At 37.0% G+C, this 22,774-nt stretch overlaps 1 protein-coding gene across 1 annotated transcript; it reads left to right on the forward strand.

Moving 5' to 3' along the window:
* Positions 1-1,630: 1,630 nt before the first annotated feature.
* LOC106715470 (histone-lysine N-methyltransferase trithorax) lies at positions 1,631-22,709 on the forward strand. The gene is made up of 13 exons (XM_014508763.2): positions 1,631-2,424; positions 4,081-5,314; positions 5,749-5,940; positions 6,253-6,593; positions 7,018-7,563; positions 7,856-8,029; positions 8,282-8,500; positions 8,670-8,831; positions 8,941-18,585; positions 18,715-18,938; positions 20,217-20,344; positions 20,578-20,768; positions 21,071-22,709. Exons 1-13 carry the CDS (start codon positions 2,272-2,274, stop codon positions 21,242-21,244), a joined length of 13,383 nt encoding a protein of 4,460 aa, XP_014364249.2. The 5' UTR covers positions 1,631-2,271; the 3' UTR covers positions 21,245-22,709.
* The last annotated feature ends 65 nt before the right edge of the window (positions 22,710-22,774 follow it).

Genomic DNA, 22,774 nt, shown 5'->3' on the forward strand with positions numbered 1-22,774 from the left:
TCATTTTACCTACTCTAGCCTGCGACCCAAATAACACAAAAAAAATATCTACCTGCGCGTTAAGGGGTCTCACATTTGGGCGCAATACAGACACACGAACAGTAAGCCGGTGAGGCACAGCGATTATCCTCCTTCCGAAAGCCGGCCTCAGTGAAAAATGTCCACAGACGGTGGGAGTCGCGTCGATCAATATTTTGTCAAGAGCCACACGGAAGTTCGCATCATAACTCCGTACCGCTCAAATTTGAACCGAAGTGCGAGCGTTCGCGCGCCACACGCACTATACATACGCTACGCTGCCGCGACTTACATTAAAAATCTTTACAAACTAAAAAAGTGTTTGGTGTGTTACTGTGATTCATTCGGGTGAGCCCCCATGAAGGGGAGTTTGTCCATTTTTATATTTCCAACGTGTCCCTCGCGGCATGCGCGGCGCTTGTACGCCAGTCGCTCTACTACAGTTTCACGCACCAACACCACTGTAAGGAAAGTAATGTAAATAATACTCATACCATAATATTTACAAACGAATTGTTATTTTCAAAACGCGAAAGACTCGTACTTGTGAATTGGATATGAAAGTGTAAAGAAACTTGTGATGTTTAAGTGAGAATTTCTTAAAACAGTGATTGTGTACAGTTTATCTTCGATCCGAGTACTATGGTCGAGGACAAGCCGCTCGTACTCAATGTATTTCAGGAAGCGTTTCAGCAAAAAACTTTACGTTTGCATAACTCACGCTAGAGGTCAGTATTGAGTAAAGTTAGTATTTTCATAAGTTAAATAAGTTAGTATTCTAAGCAGAATTTTTAATGTGCTTAGTTGAATATATCTATATGTAGTTAGGGTTCAAGCACCGAAGCTCTTCCCTTTTGCATCCCTTCTCCGCCCTTTACGCATGATCGACCGACGGAGTTTAGGGGTTCACTGCGAATAGGGTGCGAGCGATGTATATACGTAGATGTATATTTTTGTATAAAAAGTACTAGCGCCTCTTACTATTGTTATAGCTATGAATGAATCTTCGCTCATCATACATTTATAGTTAGACATTTTAAAGTATTACTTTAATTATTTTTTGTCAATGAGTTTTATTTAATTTATTAATTGACTCAAGGTAATATAATTTTTTAATTTTATTCTAAATATTATTTCTTCATACTGATGTGACTTATTAATTACTAATTTTGGTCTATTTGATTTAATAACTTGTTAAAAGTGGTTAAAAATTGTTTTAACCTTTTAATGTCCCTTTAATGATTAATAGTGGTCTTAAGATGTTGTAAAACTTCTGTGATCATTATGATAAATTTGATAAAAAAATTGATCACAATTAAAGTACATATATACTTATACATAAAAAACTTTAACTATATCATATTAAATAAAAATTGTAGCGCGAAACGTATACGTAAAAGCAACGAATTTAAAAGACTAATGTAAAAGTTATTGTTAAAAACAAAGCTTGTTTTTCTAATTACCAAAAATCAAATTAGAGTAACAAATAAAACAAACTGCTAACCATAAAGCGGATGATGTGCAAATCAAAACAAAGGCGCTACCGATCACGCAGATTGATCTTATTACTTGGCATTTTTATTGATAAAGTGAAATGAGTGAGTGAGGCGTCTATGCAGATAGATGCCGTATAGGAGCAAGACGTAGCGAGCGACATCGGACATGTTTGTTTTCATACCGGTCCGAATTAACGTCGCGATTGGTTCAAAATCCATAACTGGCCTCCGAGAGCCAGGTGTCGTTCACACCGCGGCCTCGCGTGCCTCGTCTCGTTAATCACTCGTGTTCGCTATTGTTATAGCGCGTCGTACAGCCATCTTTGTCAAATTACGAGAGATCATTTCAATAATTCGGTTTATGTTAACAAATGGAACAAAACGCAAATATTGTTACCGACGCGTCGTGCGGCCGAGTCAAGCACTTTAGTACATTCTCTTTTGTTTTATCGTTGACGCTCCGCTGAATGGAAGCGTTACGACTTCAGCGTTAACGATCAGTCGACCATTAAAATGATGGATGATGTCGTTCCTTGCAAAAACTGTGTAAAGTGATCGTTTTAATAAATAATGTGAAGGGTGTTAGTGCTGTTTATGTTTGGGTGTGCATGTGATGAAAACTGCGTCGTAATTTGTTGTACACATTGCATAAATGAGTGGAATGGCGTTGTGGAGCGCGCGGGCCGGAGCATGCGCGCCAGTGTCTTCGCGCTCACTCGAAACGCACTGAGTGTCCTTCGTTTATGTGCGTATCAAAATGGGAAGGTCCAGGTTCCCCGGGAAACCGCTAAAGTTCCAGAACAGAAAGCGTATTAGTGTTCTCTCGGGCACTGTTTACCATGAGACTGCTCAAGAAAACCATCCAGCCGCCCGCAGCTCGGGCGGCAATGATTTTACTGGGGAGAAAGAGGTAAAACACGATGCCTAATTTTCAACATTTTCCAAGTAAATTACATAAAATTAACAAAACACACGCGGAAATGTTATGTTTACGTAATAGTTCCAAGCGTAAACGAGGCGCCAAACGTATTGTAGCGTCCAGCAATGTAGGAATTTTGACATTTATTTATCCATACGATTTATGATGTCAACAAAGGCAAACGTCTAGAAAATGCAACGTTTTAAATAATGATTATTTGAGAAGTTTACTTCTAAATTATTAAAACGACGATCGTACTTTAATAAACTATTTGATTTTCTAACCTAACTTTTGGGGCCAACAGTAGAAGAATAAAATTTGCACCATAAATGCGCAATTGTAGTTTGTAATAAAAAGTGTTAGTTATATAGCTAACATTAAAATTAATTCTCAAAACATTCTAACAGTCATTTTGCTTATTTTTACCAATGTAACTAATTCAATGTCATTTTATTAGGTCATTTTATACTTAGCGACCTTAATATAATCGTTGAAATAGGCAAGCCATATTGTGAAATGAAGATTATTAAATATTGAAATGTTTTACAATAATATTTGACATCAAATAATTGTGAGATAATATATTAACAGATGTTTATACACAATCAACTGATGACACCAGTAATGAGGTTACTGTCATATGAAAATACACTAATATTACAAAAGAAATTTTCAACTTTTAAGAATTTATGCTGAATGTTAAACCTGAAATTGGAAAGTGTCAATAATTTTTCACATTGAAACTTTTAATGAAACATTATTTTGATAAAATTTCATAAATCTCTTTGTATTTATATTATACTGCTTAATATTTAAGAATATATTAGACATTCCAAACTCATAACTGCTCGAAAATAGATCTATATGACCTTCAAGGTTCATTGCGGTATTCCATAAATGTGTGGCTTTCTCTTAGCTTCCTGACATATAGTAGTTTATTTTATCTCATACTCAAGACTACTGTACTATGGTACTTTATATTCAAAACCAATATTATTCAGGATTGGTTAAGAAAGAATGATGTGATGCGGCACATATCTTTAGTAGAAGTATTGCTCATTTACGAATTAATATGATAAAATTCATTGAATCTAAGTCAGAAACCTAGTTACTAGTTTATAATAGATACTGGTAATGTTCTAGAAGTTATATTTTTACTTAATAAATGAGTCATTGTAACATTTTTTTGCATATGTTGGATTGTACATGAGTCATGTTTTTTGTGAAGATTGAAACATAATGAACTAAATGATAACTAAATAAAAGTTACTTTTATGCTAAGAAAACAGTACTAGGTCAGTAATTGAGTAGTCAGTAAAATTATTAGTAATAATCTGGATATGGTCCAATTTACCATTGTCATACAACAATTATTGCCGAATAACAAAAAATGTTTTCATTAGCTGCAATATAAACTTAAGTCCAGAAATAACTCTTGAAGTTTCTCAAATAAATGAAACATTTGATTGTTTTTCCTATTAGTTGCTATAGAAACTTCTTTACAAAAGGGATTAGTAATTTTTTTTATTACCAAAAAGTATTATATCAGCCAAGTTTTTAAATACTTATATAGTTAAAATGTAAGTATCTCTAAATAATCTAATAATGCCTATATCAGTCTTAGTAATCAATTTAAAATCATTATAGGAAGAAGAGAAGAAAGAAAGTAATAATGAGAATGAGGAAAACTCTACCAGTGAGAATAAAGTAACTGAGGAAACACAAAAAAACAAGAAGGAGCCCCAAGAAAACGGAGGGGATAAATCAAAATCACCAGTGCGAACGAGATCACAAAACAAAATGGAGCCATCTAAAGGTGATAAACCTAAACCTGTGAAAAAGACAGTCACTTTTGGCACTGTAGAAAGCTGCGAAGATATATTTCTACCGCTTAAAAAAGTTCCCATCAAACATCATGCGCCTCTTGTGTCTATTATCAAGAAGAAGTCATCATTAAAACAAACCGAATACTCAACATTTAACAGTATTCTCAAACCTGCAAAGCTGACAGATCTAAGTTCAAAGTCAAGCATTGAACAACAAGAAGGTTATTTGAGAAAGAATCTCAACCCATTATCAAAGCCTATGAACAAATTTTCACAATTCAGTGAAAGCCGCTGCATTTCACCTCCTCCAAGAAATATCTCACCGATGGATAGGGAAACCGGCAATTCCAAGTTTGTTCTACCAATTCGAAGTGCCCATTCATCAAGGGTTATCAAACCTAATAAAAGATTTATTGATGGTGAAGAACACATAACCGGATCCAATGCTATAAGTTCTGGAAAAGTTCTTAAAAAGCCAAAACTAAAGAGGTTAGTCTTTAACAACCTTCATGACAATGATGACTCCCCTGATGAAGAAGGTGATGTGGAGAAAAGTGAAAACGAAAAGAATAGAGACAAAAATTTGCTATCCACATCCAACTTATTCAAAGACAAAATTACAACTTCATTCTCTAATATAAACACTGGCAATCGAAAGTCCTTACGTGATTTATTTTCATTTGAGAAAGATTCGGAGTGTTCACCGGATGAGAATTCAAATGTTGAGAACTTGGAGAAATTACAAACCAATGAAACTAAAGAAGAGAGGACAGGACATGCTATGCGTAAGTTGATGGATATATCTGATGCCAGTACCTCTCCTAGTACTAGTAGTGGCTCTGAGTCTGAGGACAGTTGGGAAAGTGAGAGCCCCGCTGGCAGTGGTGATGAGGAAGAACGGCCAGCTTCATCTAGTCCGGAGAAAGATAAGTCAACTGCATCACAACTATTACGGGGCAAAGTTATAATCAGAGAAGCAAGGCTTCAGTTAAATACCACAACCCCATCAAATATGGGCCTAGATGGACCATTTTCTACAGTTGCATCTGTGTCATGTAAGTCTATTTAAATACAAACATAAATCACTAACCTAACAACAATTCAAATGTCTTTTGTAAGATACCATCTGTCTTGTCTAAATTAATAATAACCCATACAAAATTGCTTAATTTTTATCTGATGATACTCAACTCATTATGCCAGTTGTGGTGGAATGACTGAACTGGCCTGAAAATTAGAATGCCATCCCAGTCATTTGACTGGCTTGCTGTCTTCATTGGGTGTTGAAATTATTCCAGTTGGAAGCCTTGGCTTACTGAGCTCGCCTAATGTATACCAGGCATTAGTTCTATTATGTTAATCATTTTATATATTTGTAGTTTTATATCAAAATCAATTTTTCTTATTTAAAATGAACACACAAATGACTTAATTTTTTAATTTTCAAGTTCATTTTAATTATAACTTAATGGTTTCTTTACCCTTTCAGCACAAAATCCTCCTACGACTGTTACATGTGGAGTATGCGGCGCTGTTCGTTTCTATAGATTTGTCAAACAAGCACGCAAATTCGGGATATATTCCTGTGAGTCATGCCGCAAGTTCATATCTAAAATGTTGAAGAAGGAAAAAATGTCTCACAGAACAGGTCCCGTTGTAATGCAATGTCTTAAAGGAGAAGGTATTTATTCAATTTATATATTTTAATTAATTTATAAATAATTTAAGAGGATAGATTTTCAATGCTAATAAAAAAGGATTTTAAATTAAATTGAATATCTGTACATTTAATTGAACCTGTTTATTGTTGTAGTTTACAAGGAATATTTAGAATGTAAGTTTTATTATAGATTTGTAGATTTAAGAGTTATTTCTAATCCACTATATAACATATGTGGTTTTATAGAATAAATGCAGGTTAATTTATTGTATCATGTTAATGTTTAAAACAGTTTACTTAACATTCTTTGAAAATGTAAAAACAAATTCATAGGTAACTGCCATGTTCCACCGATTGTCCGATCTCAACAATGGAAATTGCTACGCTGCACAAACAAGACTCGTTGTCCAGCATGTTGGTTGAAAATGTGCCTGAAAGCCTTCCAAGTGCCGCCAAACATCAGGGCGAGTCTAACAGCAATGCTCCCACCGCACATGAGGGCTGGTACTAAGGCATCTGTACCTATGACACAAGCTAATCCATTGAGGATTGCTAGCAATACAACAACTCAACCGATGTTTACTACTCTTACTGCAAATGAGAATGAAAACACCAAACTCTTTGGTACCCTAAAAGTGACGAAGAAGCCATCAGAAGAGGTTGAAAAACAAGAGGTATATTTTACATTATCCATTTTTTATAGTATTAATTTTGAACTTGTAATTTTTTTTTTACACTTCCTGTCGCCTGCGACTCCGTCCGCACGGAATTAAAAAAATTAATAAATTAATAGCTTATGTTTTCTTCTAAACTATGCACTACTATACCAAATTTAATTAAGATCCTTTAAGACATTTTGGAGATACCTTCTTACAAACATCCATCCATCTAAAATTTCGTATTCATAATATTAGTAAGATTCATCATGTAATTAGAAATGTTTTAAACTTATCATAACTTATGAAACACCATTTTGGCAGTTATGTTTTAAGAGGGTTTGAATCAAAAACTTAATAAATTCAGCACTTATCTTAACAGCACTAATCATTAGATTGTAGAAGTATCAAAATTTTATAACATGTGTTTTTAAAATTTCAGGAGAAAGTTCAGAAAGAAACTAAAGAAGCTGAGGAAACAAATGAAGACTTTATTAACAATAGGAAACGTCGTCTTACAAGGGTGAAAGTGCGAAAGAAAGATAAGAGTGATGGAAAACAAACTGAGGACCCAAAGAGGCAGAAAATGGAACTGAAAGGTCCAAGGGTAAAACATGTATGCCGAAGTGCCTCTATAGTACTGGGACAGCCGATTGCAACATTCCCTACTCAAGAAGAGAAGGATAAACCGGACAAATCTTTGTCATCAGATGACGACAGTACCGCATTGCCTGTCGACAAAGAAAATGGTGCACCTGATATGTCGGGTGGTGAATCTGAAAATGACACAGAGAAAACTCTACAAATTGTCCCAGAAGTTGTTATCAATAAAGATCCAGACACTGAAATTGTTGTAGAGTCTAAAAAGAGAAAGGTGGAAGTTCCCATTGCTAAATCTCAAACGAAAGTGGAATCTAGTGAAGATGAAACTGTTATGGATCTAGTCCCAAAGAAGACAATACAGAAGCCATTCACAAACATCACAAATGTAAGTTAAAATAATAATAATATACTTTTATATTCTAATTTATTTCACTAAGTTACTTTGTTTAAGTAAGTATATTTATACTATTATATTTCAGTCAACTTAAACAAGTTATAGATTTTGTTTCAAATTAATCTCTTTGGCCATATCCCACTCACGTTGTTCAGCGCATAAGGTTTTATAAACCTTAAAGTTTTAGCTTAATTTTTTATGGCTGGCCATCTGCATGTCATCAACCTTACTTGGAAGGTATATTTTGTTTCAAATAATATATTTTTTAAAAATATTTTTACAGATTCGCGGCAGGTCACAGAAATGCGGACAAAATCGTCCGGAATTGATTTGCGTTGATTTCTGGGAGAGCTACGATCCGGATGAAGTTTGCAGCACTGGATTTGGTCTGATAGGCACAGCCCCTTTCACCGTAGCTAGGCTGTGTTTCTTGTGCGGCAGTGCTGGCAATGAAAAGGTAAGGATTGTTGTACACTACACATTTTGTTTATACTTTAATTGACCACATTTGCTGGACAAAAAGTTAAAGATCTTAAAGCTCATTTCATACTTACTGTTCCAAATTTGCACATTGCTATACAAAGTAAGACACACTTTGGTTAGCTGAGTCACCACAGTGAATAATACTGTGTTTAGTTGATTAATAGAAGATCGAATATGATTCGGGCGAAACAGCATTAAGTTCATTGTTTGTAAACCTGTATTGCAGATGTTGGTGTGCTCGAGCTGCTGCGAGTGGTACCACAGTTGGTGCGCGGAGGACGCGGGGCGTGGTGAAGGCGGTGGTGACTGGACGTGCGCGCGCTGCGTCGCCTGCGCAGCCTGCTCGCGCTCCGCCGCTAGACTCCGCTGTCGCTCCTGCGCAAGACACCACCATGCCGCCTGCCTCGTGCCCGCCCCGCCCGACCACCGCAGTGACTGGCCTCAGGTGTGTTTGATACTAGAATATTTGTAAACTAAAAAAAAGTAACCAATAATTTTAGTAAATATCTATGTTATTGATACATACAGACTGAACAGCAAGTATAGAAAGCTGTTGAAACTTGAAGAAAATTACACTATGTATGTTATAAAATGAGGTGTACTTTTTTTTACAGATATGTAGCGCCTGTCTTAAATGCAAGAGCTGCGACAGCAACCGCGTCAACAAGTTCGTCGGCAGCCTGCCGTTCTGCCGACCATGCTTCAAGCTGCGCCAGAAGGGCAACTACTGTCCGCTCTGCCAGGCCTGCTATAGGGATAACGACTTTGACAGCAAGGTATGACTTTACAATTTTGTTTTGTTTATTACTAGTTTTATTATTATTTAGTTATTATAAACATTTGAATGTAATTATAACAGTAAATATTCCGTACTCTTCGTTTTAGATGATGGAGTGCGGCTGGTGTGCAAGATGGGTGCACGCGAGCTGCGAAGGTTTGTCCGGAGAAGGATACCAACTGCTGTCAGCTTTACCTCCATCGATCGAGTACATTTGCTGCAAGTGCATGCCACACGACCCGCCCTGGAGGAAAATGCTCACAGAACATCTCAAAGCCAAGTTACTGCACCTCTTAAAGCAACTTGCAAAGAATAAAAAGGCGTGTGCTTTGCTAAAACTTACACCGCACAAGAATACTCCAGTTCCAAATAAACCCTACCGTCTTATGTCGCCTCAGGCGATACGTAAGTTACATTTCGATACTGGAGATGAATCTATGAAGACTACAGAAACAAAAGTATACAGAAATACGGCAAGAGGACGGCGCAATAATCCGACGCAAAACAAATTTGACGAAGCCAACGCTTCGCAAAATATATGGCATTGCTCATCATTATTCACCGATGTAGAAATGGAGAAAGAAGATATGCCGCATACAACACATAAAGTTGTCAATCTACAAGAACCACTAATGCAGAATAAAGAGATCTGCTTCTCGACTGGTTTGTACAACAATAAAACCGAATTTACGGCTTCCTGTGTCGAAGTGCATGATAATTTTCCGCCTCAAGTGAAGACAGAAAAGGCTATGGCCATGTTGCCTACTTCAATCCACGATGATAAATACGAAGCGATCTCTGATGATGACGAACCCGTCAATACCTTCCCTCAAGATCGCAGCGAACCTGACCTCAGTCCCGCTTTGATAAGACAACCAGATTTACTGAATGAAGATGCATCAGAAAATGATTTAAGTAGATTAATTTCCCCATCTTTACTGGATATCAAAAGAAGAGTGAATAGTGATGAATACATCTCCTTAAAAGATTTCAATCATGATATGAAAGATGTTATTGTACGAACATCCAATGATGACCTTCAAACAATATATAAAGAATTATTCTTCGAAACATTTCCATGGTTTGATTGTGACAATAATTGCCTTCAACCTAATTTGGAAGTTGAAGGTGAACAAGATGATACAGAATCTCTTAAAGAGCATGAGATGTCAGATAATAAAGGCATAAATAGAAAAGAACAGTCGGTTGAGAAGCCACTTGATCAGATTGTGCCTAAATTAGAGTCTGAAGGAACAAAAGCAGAGGAAGACCTGTTGGAGTTTTATCCAATTGTAGATTCAAGAACATGTGTCCTGTGTAAAGTTGTAGGCGACGGTTCGCCTGCGATGGAAGGTCGTTTGTTATACTGCGGTCAAAACGATTGGATTCACGCGAATTGCGCTCTTTGGTCAGCAGAAGTATTTGAAGAAATTGATGGATCTCTGCAAAATGTTCATTCTGCAATTTCAAGAGGAAAAATGATCAAATGTGCTTCTTGTGAAGTGAAAGGAGCCAGTGTTGGATGCTGCGCAAAAAATTGTAGCGAAACATACCATTATTCTTGTGCAAGGAAGGATAGCTGTGCTTTTATGGATGATAAGAGAGTATTTTGTCCGACTCACGGAAAAGATGTCCCTAAGAAAAGTTTACAAAAAGATGCCGACTTTGAATTAACTAGACCTGTGTATGTAGAGTTAGATAAGAAAAAGAAAAGGTACAGTGAAATTAATAAAGTACAGTTTCTAATGGGTTCTTTAACAGTACATAGTCTAGGCAAAATTGTACCATCTGTGTCTGATTATGAAGAATTTTTGATGCCGGTAGATTTTTCATGTACACGTCTATTTTGGTCGTGCAAAAAACCATCAAAAATAGTAAGGTATACAATAAAAACTAAATTGATCCTTGCTGAACCATTGCCCGGCTATGACTTTGGTGTAAACATAACAGTAGATCATACAATGGATGTACAAATTGTCGAAAGAGCAATTGCTGAAATTGGCGCATGGCACCAAAGCCTGGAAACAAGGTCTAAAACTGTTCTTATGTTGAAGAATGACAAGTCGCCGATTAAGTTTGGTAACTCAGTGACATTAGAAGATCTGGCTGTAAAGCAAGTTGTTGAACATCTTCTAGATAATGTGTGCAAACAAGAACAACAAGATGAAGAAGAGCCCCAAAACACGGCAGATCTTTTACCGCCAGAAGTGAAAGATGCTATTTTTGAAGATCTTAATCATGATCTGTTAGACGGAATTTCAATGCAAGACATATTCCCGAAACTCATGTCATACGAAGATCTCGTTGCAATGGATCTAAAGAATGAATTTTACGGCGCAATCAGTCAATCGGACGATAAAAGTGATTCGCGTTCGACAGACTTTATTGATGAACTTTTAAATGCGCGACTAGAATCAGGCAATAAAGAATTAAAGAGAAGCAAATCTGAAATGCTTTTGCAAAATCATAATCTTAAAAGTCTTACAACAGGTCGGGGCCAGCAAAGATCGACTAGTTTGACTTGGAACAATAAATTCGACACGAGCTTGTTGTCGTCAACTATAAAGAGATGCAAAATAGGAAAATCTTCGACAGTGACTGGAAAACTAAGTCCAGTTCAAAGAGTTGCACTAACGGAGAGTACATTGGAACCGATCAAGGAGAATGAAGGGAGCAGTAGCGTTGATAAGAAAAATAAACCTGGAAATGTTGCAAATACAAGTAACATTTGTGAAGAGGCTCCACATTCATCTGGTGTCAACTATCGTACAACAACAACTCCTAAACCAAAAGACGATAATTCTAATGATAAAACTGACAAATCTGAAGGATATTACCCAGATGTCATTGATTTCTATACTAAAATACACTGTAGCCCAATATCGCAATTAGACGGTGCCGCAGATTGGTCCGGCTCCGAAAGTACTTGCAGTTCGCGACCAAGTAGTCCTAGAGATGAAGATTTTACGCCCATCCAGCAACTTGATGGGGCAGAAGACCATACGGGCAATGATAACATGCAAAGGAATCATTCCAATCAATTCCTGTACAGAGCGAGTGGAACCGAAAGCACATACACCGTTACTATTGCTGGCAACGCTATAAGCGGACAACCTGAACTAGTAATGAGGCCCTTAGACGACAATTCGGGAGCACCGGGTCAACTCGAGCAACTTGTTAGATGTGACAGATGTCAATGTACGTACAGGAATAAAGAATCATACGATAGACATGTGCCATCATGTGACATGATATCAACTAGCGAAAGTGAGAGTGAAAATCCTAAATCACCCGAAAATAGAACTTTGACGACCTTACAAAACGCTTTTCAAGGTGCTTTCGCTCAACCGATGATAATACACACAGGAGTTGTCAGCGGGACTGAGAACTCTGTTAAAGCTGAAGGCATTTCGGCGAGAAGGACATCAATTAATACGAGGCAAATTACAATTAACGGTACGATTGTCGAGACGCCTTCGCCTGGTCCGACGAATGAAATGACAATGACGATTACAGAGCAAATGAAGTCGGGCACGGTGATATTTGATCAAAGTAAAACGACTAATGTTCAAGTATCCGCAAACCAACAAGTGTTATCATCACCACAAATCGTCGTTACACCGCAAATGTTGCTACCCCCTAAAACTAGCACAACAGCCGGGCAGAAAATGATGACTCCCCAAATAATAACTCAACCAGGAATCCTGCCTTACAATATATGTGTCAAACCAGGAAATGGAAATGCAAACATACAACAAATTCAAGGAAGCGCCGATATGACGCAACTCTTATCGGGCGCAGGCGGAATCCAAGTTATATCATCCAATTCAAACCAAGTGTTGACAATTCCCTCGAACCAAACTGGAAATATTACACCCATTATCCAAGGTAAAAATCAAGTAACGAATTTCCCAAACATGGCCAGTGCGTCGTCGATAGCACTACCAGTAAATTCTATTCAAGGAATGCCAAACACATCAATTATTCAGAATATTCAGCCTATGATCAGGCCACAAATTCAAGGAAACCCTACTATTGTTGTTCCGGCGATGACAGCGCAAAGATTAACATCGCCTAATTCACAAAAACAACATATTATTCTTCCGGGGACTACTCAAAAGTCACCGAAAAAACAACCTCCACCTGTGCAACCGAAACCTATGTTTCATGCTGCTAATCGTGGAAGGGGACGCCCGATGCCAAAACCGACTACGATAAAGAGGCAAACCAAATTGGAAAAAACATTCACTACAATCAACCAATCGCCACTCGGACCTGGCAATACCGTCATACAACTTCAAACAAACAACCAGACTGGGCAACCTTCTATAATAGTACAACCCGTGGCTAATCAGAATATTATGTCGGCTTACGTTGAGGCATTGTCACAGCAACAGAACCAAAACATGCAGTATATAGCAACCATAGCACCACAAGGTGACTTTAAAACAGGACCAACACAATTTATATCACAAGGTGGACTTATGCCACAAACGTTTCAAATACAGCAAACTGAATCTGGTGGTTTAGTCGCCGTACCGAGCGGCGGTATTCCAGTGTTACTACCTCAGGGTAACGTCGGCATTTTACCACAAGCAATACAACAAGGTGCTACAATCTTGCCCCAAGGCACAATACAAGCTCAAGGCATTATTTCTCAAGGTCCCAACGGCCATACTATCCTGCCTCAAGCAATACATACACAAAATGGTACAACTATTATACCGCAAGGAACAATTCAAGGCTTAGCACCTGGAACAATAACATCGCAAACTGCTACGCTTTTGCCAAATAACACCTTACAGACCGCTGGAGCTACGGTCGTGCCTCAAAGTGGTATGGGAAATGGACAGACTACTATAATACCAAATGCGGCCTTGCCATCACAAGGCAATACGTTGATTTCCTCGACACCAGGAGCTACAATAATACCACAAGGGACCTTATTGCCACAATTTTGCAATGATCAAGTGTTACTTGGTTCTACGCCTACTTTGGAAATGGTTACTGACCCCTCAGGCTGTATGTATCTTACGACAACACAGCCTGTTTATTACGGCTTAGAAACGATCGTTCAAAATACAGTAATGTCATCTCAGCAATTTGTGTCTACAGCTATGCAAGGTGTTTTAGCTCAAAATAGTAGTTTTTCGGCGACAACAACTCAAGTGTTCCAAGCGAGTAAGATAGAACCTATAGTTGAAGTGCCTACTGGCTATGTGGTCGTTAATAATGTTGGCGAAAGTGTGTCTTCACAAGCCTCTTCATCTACACCTAACGTAGTAACGGCGCACACAGTACAATCGACGCCACAGACAATAAAAACGGTTAAGACGAGCGTTCCCAACCTGACATTACAACCATTGCCCGATAAACAATCAAACAACAATAATAATCGGCAAACACAAAAAGTGATACAAATGAGTGCTGCACCAATAACCGTTGGTTCACAATCTGGTATTGGTAACTTAATGACTGGACGTCACACCATCAACCCGATTACATCTCAGATACATGGAATGTCAATATCGAATTCTGTTCAGAATCTGCAGAAGACCAATATGTCTAAATCAAACAATTTAACAATGTCTCCTAATGTGACTTTAGTTTCCTCTACAGGTCAACCATTAATGGCTATATCTCAATCTATGCCCAACTCGGGATCATCGTTTTCAATGCAACCAATCCCGTTGTCTCAACCAATAGTTTCAAGTTCAATTGCCCCATCATCTAATAAAAATAACATAAAAATTGAAAACTCCCATGTTATTGAAATAAGTGGTAATCTACAAGACAATTCCAACTGCACAAGCTTACCAACAATAAGCGTTACACAAAGTATAAAATCACCTACACCTTGGAGATTAAACCAAAATAACAATGATAACAAAATAGAATTGCAAAACATTTCATTGAAGTCTAACCACACCACAAACAACTCTGGAATGAATGTTCAGAATAATATATCTGGTCGTCAAATTTCGCACAACGAACCTGATAAGATTAATCAAAACTGTATGATGTCGATACAAAATAATGGAAACACAATATCATCAGGAAACTTACATTCCCATCAATTTGAGTCAAGTATCAACGTAAGCCATCACTCTTCAAGTCATTCGAGTTCAAATAACGTAATCCAAATAACAGCTGGTAATATTTACCCTCCTTCATCGGTGATGAACAGTAATTTTAATGCTGACACCGCTATGAAACTCAGCAAGATTAACGCCCTTTCAAAAACAGAAGACGGACACATGAATTTCAATCAAGAAATCATGGCTTCACATTCGCACCAACATCCACACAACGACAAGACTTTCCAAAATATTGGGAACAATGATAAGCATAATTCTGAAGGCATCAATAATCAAATGAATATACATAAGTTGAGCAGTTGTCAAGTTGCAGGAAATATGGGCAATTCACCATCCATCAGTATTATACCTCACGTGATTCGACCTCAAATGCAAAACAACCAAAATCCTATGTCAGCATCAAACAATGCGAATCAAATGTGTTCGATTTCAAATAGTTCTCATGGACAAGTTCAGATTTTGAATTCTGCGAGTAATTCCATGCAAAACATTAACATGTCTTGCCAGGAGAGTACAAACAACAGAATGAATATTGCCGTATCAAGCGATAATAGCTTGCATCATAATAACCAACAACACGACATTTCTAATTCAATGCTTAATAATTCAAATTTAAATCACGGAAACATGACAATGATGGGTCATGATAACAATCAACATTCACCCGCTAACCAAATTCATATAATGAATGGTCAAATACAACATAATCGTCAATTAGACAATAACCAGATGCAAGCCATGAATCAAGGATCTTCTAACAGAAGTTTTCATGACAATATTATTGGAACACAGCAAAATCACAATCAATCAAATATGCTGTCAAACCGAAGCACGCCAGACAATAATAACTTAATGAATCAATCTATGAATATGCATAATTTATCCAATAATCACAGCATGAACCGTTCGGAATTAAATGACTTAAACCACTTGCATATGAATCAAACATTGACCAATATGAACAACATGCAAAACAATAGAATGATGATGGATAATATGCAATCTCATGCAATTAATAATTTAAACCATCAAATGCACTCAAACAGACCTATGGATAACATGCATAATCAACAGATGCATTCAATGCAACAAATGAGTCACCATATGAATAGTTCTAGCAGAAATCAAATTGATAATAACATGCATATGAATCAACAAAACATGAACATGCAACAAAATAGACAAATGGACAATATGCACCATCACCAGCATCCTATGTCTAATGTAATGCAAATCCAAAATAATCGGCAACATATTGACAGTAATATGATGAATATGCATCAACACGTATCTAATCAAATGCACAATAGACAGCAAATGGATAATAGTATGGGTATGCATCACATGTCTGGTAACACGACTAGCATGAATATTGGTAGCAGTATAGATAATACGACCAATCTTCAAGGTATGCATACCAACAGGCATGACAATGGTGCTATGTCTATGCAAAACCTTAATTCAATGAACCAAATACAAAATAATAGAAATTCGATGGAGCATTCTAGTCTCATGCAGCATCATATTAATAATATGAACTCCATCAATACTATGAACATGCATAATAATATCAATAATTCAATGCAGATCACAAACTCAAACCATCAATCGCTGACAAATTCGTTGATGCATGGTCCAAACATTCCAGATATCAAAAATGACATGCAAAATTCATGCAGCGGCAGCTGCTCTAATAATTCACAACAATTTACCAACAGTCAATCGTCGTTTGAAATGTGTTCTAATATTAATACCAGTAATAACTTGAATATGGCCAGCGGTAATATGATTCACGGCATGAATGTCAATAATTCAAATCTATCAAACAATATGATGATGAGTTCGACAAGTAATAATATGTATGGCGCAAATACTCAGAATAACTTAACTGGGCATGATATGCTAATGAACTGTAACAACGCTAACAACTTGATGTCGGGAAATAATAATCATATGATCATGAATAATTCGCAGCCTCACTCTAATTCTACTCAACATTTAGGCAATCAAGTTCCCAACAATACTCAAATTAATATCAATAGCTGCAGCTTGAGTAGTAATAACAGTACTCAAAATATAAATAATATGGATAACCCAATAAATAGACCAAATATAACTGTAAATGAAACACCTAAATTCCAACAAGAACCTATAAGAGGGAAAAATATAATGGGTCCTCCTCCGAACCCCAATGTACCTCATAACAACATAAACAATGACTGTGCCAAGGTTAATATTGTGGCTAATGACAAACAAAATCACACTATATCTGTTAACAACCAAATGGGATATATGCAGATGAATTCACAAAATAATAGAGTGATTAATCTGCCAGAAAGAAACAGAATGAACAATACTAATATAGAGAACAGTATCAATACACATGTTCCTCAACAACATAATATACGTGTTGTAACAAATAATAGTAACAACAATGTAGGAAGTATTGCAACCGAGCCAACTTTAGGCTTTCAACAAAAAACTGAAAATAATAGTACAATGATAAATGTACCTTTCCAAGCAATACCAAACAGTGCTCCCATGAATATTAATGTTAACTCTAGCAATAATACTGTTAATATTACAGTCCAAAACAACCTTGTTGATCCAAAAATAGCTTCTAAAGCTGCATCGGACATCAATTTCCCGCTTCAAGCAAACAACAATTTGTTACAGAATCAGAATAATAGTAATAGTAACATGATATGCATACCTGTTCAACAAAATAGTACGATTAATTTGCCATCTCAAAATAGTACTAGCATTACTTTGCCCAAAGCCCCACCTACTCAACAATCTGGAATACCGACCAACGTTGTAAATCCCATGTCAATGAGACCGATGAATAGAGTTTTGCCATTACATAGAGACGGTCAGAGCAAATCATCAAAAGCCGCCAGTACCAGTAAAACTCCATCTGTTCCCAAACAAAGGCCGGCCACTCAGGTGAGTCATGATATGCCAGATTTAAGTGTAAAAGAAGAAACAATAGATAGTGATTTAGAAAAAGCAATCGAAGAATCGAAACGGATGCTCGAATTAGAGAGAGCGAAACGTGAAAAAGAAGAAAGAGACGCAGCACGAGCTATACAATTGTCTACCAAGATGAATCAAGCCACTACCAGTGGAGCATCAGGTACGTCGGATACAAGGAATAATGAACCCATTGTAACCGTTGGCCAAATGGCATCGTTACCCAGCTTAGATTCAGACATGGATGTGGAACCACCTAAAGTTTTGACCGAAAAGGATACGAATCGATCACTACAATCCAAAATGACAAATGCCCCTACCAAACTAATGAAGAGACCGTTAAACGATAAGAAAACTGAAAGCGAACCAACTGTGACTAAGAAGCATAGTAAATTTTCAAAGGGCCAGGAAAACAAAACTGCACAGCCGAAACAAGCGCCTGACCCGCCCAAAGACGACGGGCCTAAGTTAATTTACGAAGTGACATCTGAAGACGGTTTCAGTTATTCCTCCGCATCACTAACCGATCTCTGGTCTAAAGTGATCGAGGCAGTGCAAAACGCACGGAAACAATCCGGTATGCCGCTCATACAGTACAATCTTCCATCCACATTATCCGGGGCTCATCTCCTTGGACTAAACAACAACGCCTTAAGATATCTGATTGAGCAGTTACCTGGAGTAAGTAAATTCAATTTCCTACATTACAAACTATGATTAATGTACTTCTAATCATATTTATATTGAATTGAAAAACTTTACGAAATATAAAAAATAAGTTCAATCACTAATTAGTATAAACATTTATAGGCAAGTCGTTGTACGAAATACAAGATCCGTCAAGGTCGTCCATTGAGCAGTTGGGATAACAACTTGGACCTGAGCGAGGGCTTCAAGGAGAGCCCGTGGGGCAGCGCTCGCACCGGCCCCGTCGCCCGCAAGCCGAACCACGACATGTTCAGCTGGATGGCCTCACCCTTCAGGGAGGAACCACCACCGTTTGGAGGACAGGAAAGCGAGAGTTTGATTTCAAGGTAAGATTCGACTTTTATTCTGATTTAATGCTGCTCGCCTGTTAACTATGTTGACAAGACACTCATTTGAAAAATGGAACATTTTTAAATTGGTTTTTCATTATCGACAATGTAAATACATCACGTATACGAAATATGTTTTTTTTTCTCAATATTACATAGGAGTGTCTGTTCAATTTTTATGTATAGACTAGCTGTCGTCCGCGACTCCGTCCGCGCGCAGTTAAAAAATGGCGGGTATGAAAAATAGATGTTGGCCGATTCTCAGACCTACTGAATATGCTCACAAAATTTCATGAGAATCGGTCGACCCGTTTCGGAGGAGTTCAAGTTCGAACCCCGTGACACGAGAATTTTAGATTTTCTCAATATTACATAGGAGTGTCTGTCCAATTTTTATGTATAGATATAGATTTTTTGTTAGATCTACAAAGTTATTTAAAAAAATTAAAGAATGTAGTGTAATCGTTAGTATTTATTAGTGATGCAACGGAAGTGTCTTACCGGAACCAGAAACGGAAACAGATGTCAAAAATAAATTTTAGCAGAAACGGAAACGGATGCGGAAACAGAAGTGTAAATAATAATAAAAAACTTATTTACAAAAATATTTTTTTCAGTAAAAACAGTTTGTATTCGTTTTTAATTTATTAAGGCATTGGTTATCGGTGTCCTTTAGCCTTCAATGTATGTATTTTTACTGCGCTGCAATAAGTTAAACTACGCGTTTTTTTAATTTATTTTCAGGAAACAAAATTACACTATTTACAAATTAAAGTTCGCCAAACCACTCGTGTTGACAAACGACAAATATATTTCTAACTATATAATGATGATATTACATTACATGGTTATCACTTATTCAAAAGTACATTTAATAACTAGTAAGTATGAAATAGTCACATTTTGCCAGTTGTCAAATTTTATATGGACAACAACTGACAGTTTACTCCAGCAAGAGAAACTGATTGTTTCAAACAGCAGCAGAAAATATTACGCGCTTAAATTCACAAAATAGTACGTAAACAAACAAATGCGACAAGTGCCGAAAGGCCGCGCACGGACTGCGCGTCTCGCGCCGCGCATTTGGATCTCTCAGCCGTTGTAAAGTTCCGTTTTATCTCCGTTATAAAAGTTGCGGAAACAGAAGCAGAAACGGATGTTGAAAAGCACGCGGAACTTCCGCACTTGCGGAAACGGAAACAGACATCCGTTGCATCACTAGTATTTATTGAAGTGTATAATCGATAGTAAATAACAATATTTTCTGTTGTACAGACGGCTAGCGACACTACCGCCGGCGATGCGATTCAGACAACTCAAGGAGACGTCGAAAGCTTCGGTCGGCGTATACAGGTCACATATTCACGGACGCGGCTTGTTTTGCAAACGAGATATTGAAGAAGGTAAAATTGATACAGTTTAGACTAAACCAAAATAAATTGCCGTGTAGAATATAGACTTTTGCTAAGGATCAACGATGTCGACGAGCACTCTGCACGAAACAACAACGCCACACACATCTGACGCCACCTGCTATCTCAGTTACAAGTTTATTTCGTATGCAACTGTGCTAATTAAGTTCGAAACTAATTTAAAGCACATAAAAATTGTAAGTAAAATATGGTATTGTTTCCAGGTGACATGGTGATAGAGTACGCGGGCGAGGTGATCCGCGCGGTGCTGGCGGACCAACGCGAGAAACGGTACGAGGCGACGAGCGGCCGACGTGGAGTTGGCGGCTGCTACATGTTCCGCATCGACGACAACCTCGTCGTCGACGCCACACTTAAAGGCAACGCAGCGAGATTCATCAACCACTCGTGCGATGTGAGTACATACATACCTCATACAACATATACAAATGTCAATCATGCCAACTACTAACACACACACAAACTCTAACCCATCATAGAACGCAAGCCAGGACCAAATCAGATGAACTTTACACTTTTTCCTCGTTTTGGGCTGGTTGGAGTATGTTCTATGAGCTATCCAGCCATTGAAAAATAGTCCCCTATATATTTCAGTTCGGAAAATATTTATTCTTCTTAAGTACGCTTATTGGTTGAATGTAATGTGTCAGTTTAGGTAATAAATTTCGAATTTAAACATTATGATATTATTTTCAGCCTAATTGCTATTCTCGTGTCGTGGATATCCATGGACACAAGCACATTCTCATCTTCGCGCTGCGACGCATCACAGTAGGCGAGGAATTGACCTACGACTACAAGTTTCCATTCGAAGAGGTCAAAATACCGTGTACTTGCGGTGCCAAGAAGTGTAGAAAGTACCTCAACTAGACAAGCAAAATAACAGTGTGTGAGTGTCAATTAACGCCTCAATTAGGCGAGTGTTAACAAAAACAAGTACAGAAAACTAGTATATCATTACAATGAATTGTCTGTGTAGTGTGTCTAGTTTATATTTCGCGACGTATGAGCTAAAGCTCTTTATTACTGGCTTTCGGTAGCATAATTTAATAAGTACATAATGGATTTAGACATATTATTTTAAACGACAGAATGGTTTAAACTGATAAGACGTTTTAACCTCGGATGCGGTGTCATGATGGATCTCCTTGTAATGGATTTTGTGAGGAATGTGCAGTTAGAAATACTGGGTTGAGCACAATTTTTAAATGTAAATATGTATTGTAAGACAATAAGTCAAATTCACATATCTCTTTCCCACCTTTTTAGTCTTGACATAATCAGTGCCACAATTGGATGTGTGTTTCCATGAATCTTATTATGATCTCTTATTTTGAATCTACCCAGTGTTTGGAATCGTTGGATCATGTATATTATATTGATTTATACTTAAAAAATATATCCTTATTTTGTGATAAGTTTTTTTTTTTATGTATACATTGTGTAAATATTTTTGTTTCCCTTTTACGTACGATTTTTAAGGTTCAGCAAGGCATAGTGTTTACAATGGAAGTGGATGTGATATGTTGGGCCCGGCTCGGGCGGGAAGGGTTAGTGTTAGGGTACAATGTAATTTGTTCCTCATTATGTTTTTACATTTCATCACTTGTGATTGTTTAAGTCTCGACTTGTAAATAAGTTTTAACATGCAAGTAGTACATTTGGGAAAGGATTAGGCAAGTCGCAAGTACAATGTTACAATTTTTTTTTTATTAATTCTAATGTGTAATGTATAGCGAATTTGTAAATAAGAGGAATTATTTGTCATAATAATTTTATTTAAGCGACAAATCGTTTTATTGTAGTCATAGTATTAAGTTGTATTTTATAAGCGTTAATGTACTGTATATAATAAGTTATTAGGTGTGCGGGATGAGACGGGAAATGTTGAAATCGGTGGAATGCTCATAAAAACAAAAATGGCTCGCAGTCAGGCACGGTTTAAAGAGAAAATGCACATTTGTTAGCTTCAATGTATTTTCAGCACAGCTTGGGTTTTTGAAACACATAATTATTATTAAACATTTTATTTTATCATTATTTTTTCGGTTATATGTGTGTAAATTGATGAACCAAACTTAATAATATTTTTAAGCATCACAATCATCATCACAATTTATCATCACACAAATTTGAAGAATTTTTTAACATCCCCCATGTAAGCCAATATGTTTAGATGTGATAGCGAAAGGTAATATATAGTTTTAATGTAATAGTTGGATTTATCTACTGCATCTTACAATAGCAGTATTAATGTAATGTTGTTTCCAAGTATTTTATATAAACGGTATATAGCAGAATATACATATAGAGTTAGTTCCAGAAACAATCTTTTACATTTTACAACATCAATATCAGTGATATATAAACATTTATATTTTAGTGTAAATGATACGAAAA

Source organism: Papilio machaon, chromosome 18 (genome assembly GCF_912999745.1).
Source record: "Papilio machaon chromosome 18, ilPapMach1.1, whole genome shotgun sequence".
NCBI lineage: Eukaryota > Metazoa > Arthropoda > Insecta > Lepidoptera > Papilionidae > Papilio > Papilio machaon.

Excerpts from the sequence above, each read along its gene's own strand:
- LOC106715470 (XM_014508763.2), top strand. The coding sequence starts at position 2,272 with ATGGGAAGGTCCAGGTTCCCCGGGAAACCGCTAAAGTTCCAGAACAGA. Across the intron at positions 8,832-8,940 it reads ATAACGACTTTGACAGCAAG|ATGATGGAGTGCGGCTGGTG; the intron begins GTATGACTTTAC and ends TCTTCGTTTTAG. Across the intron at positions 18,586-18,714 it reads TGATTGAGCAGTTACCTGGA|GCAAGTCGTTGTACGAAATA; the intron begins GTAAGTAAATTC and ends AAACATTTATAG.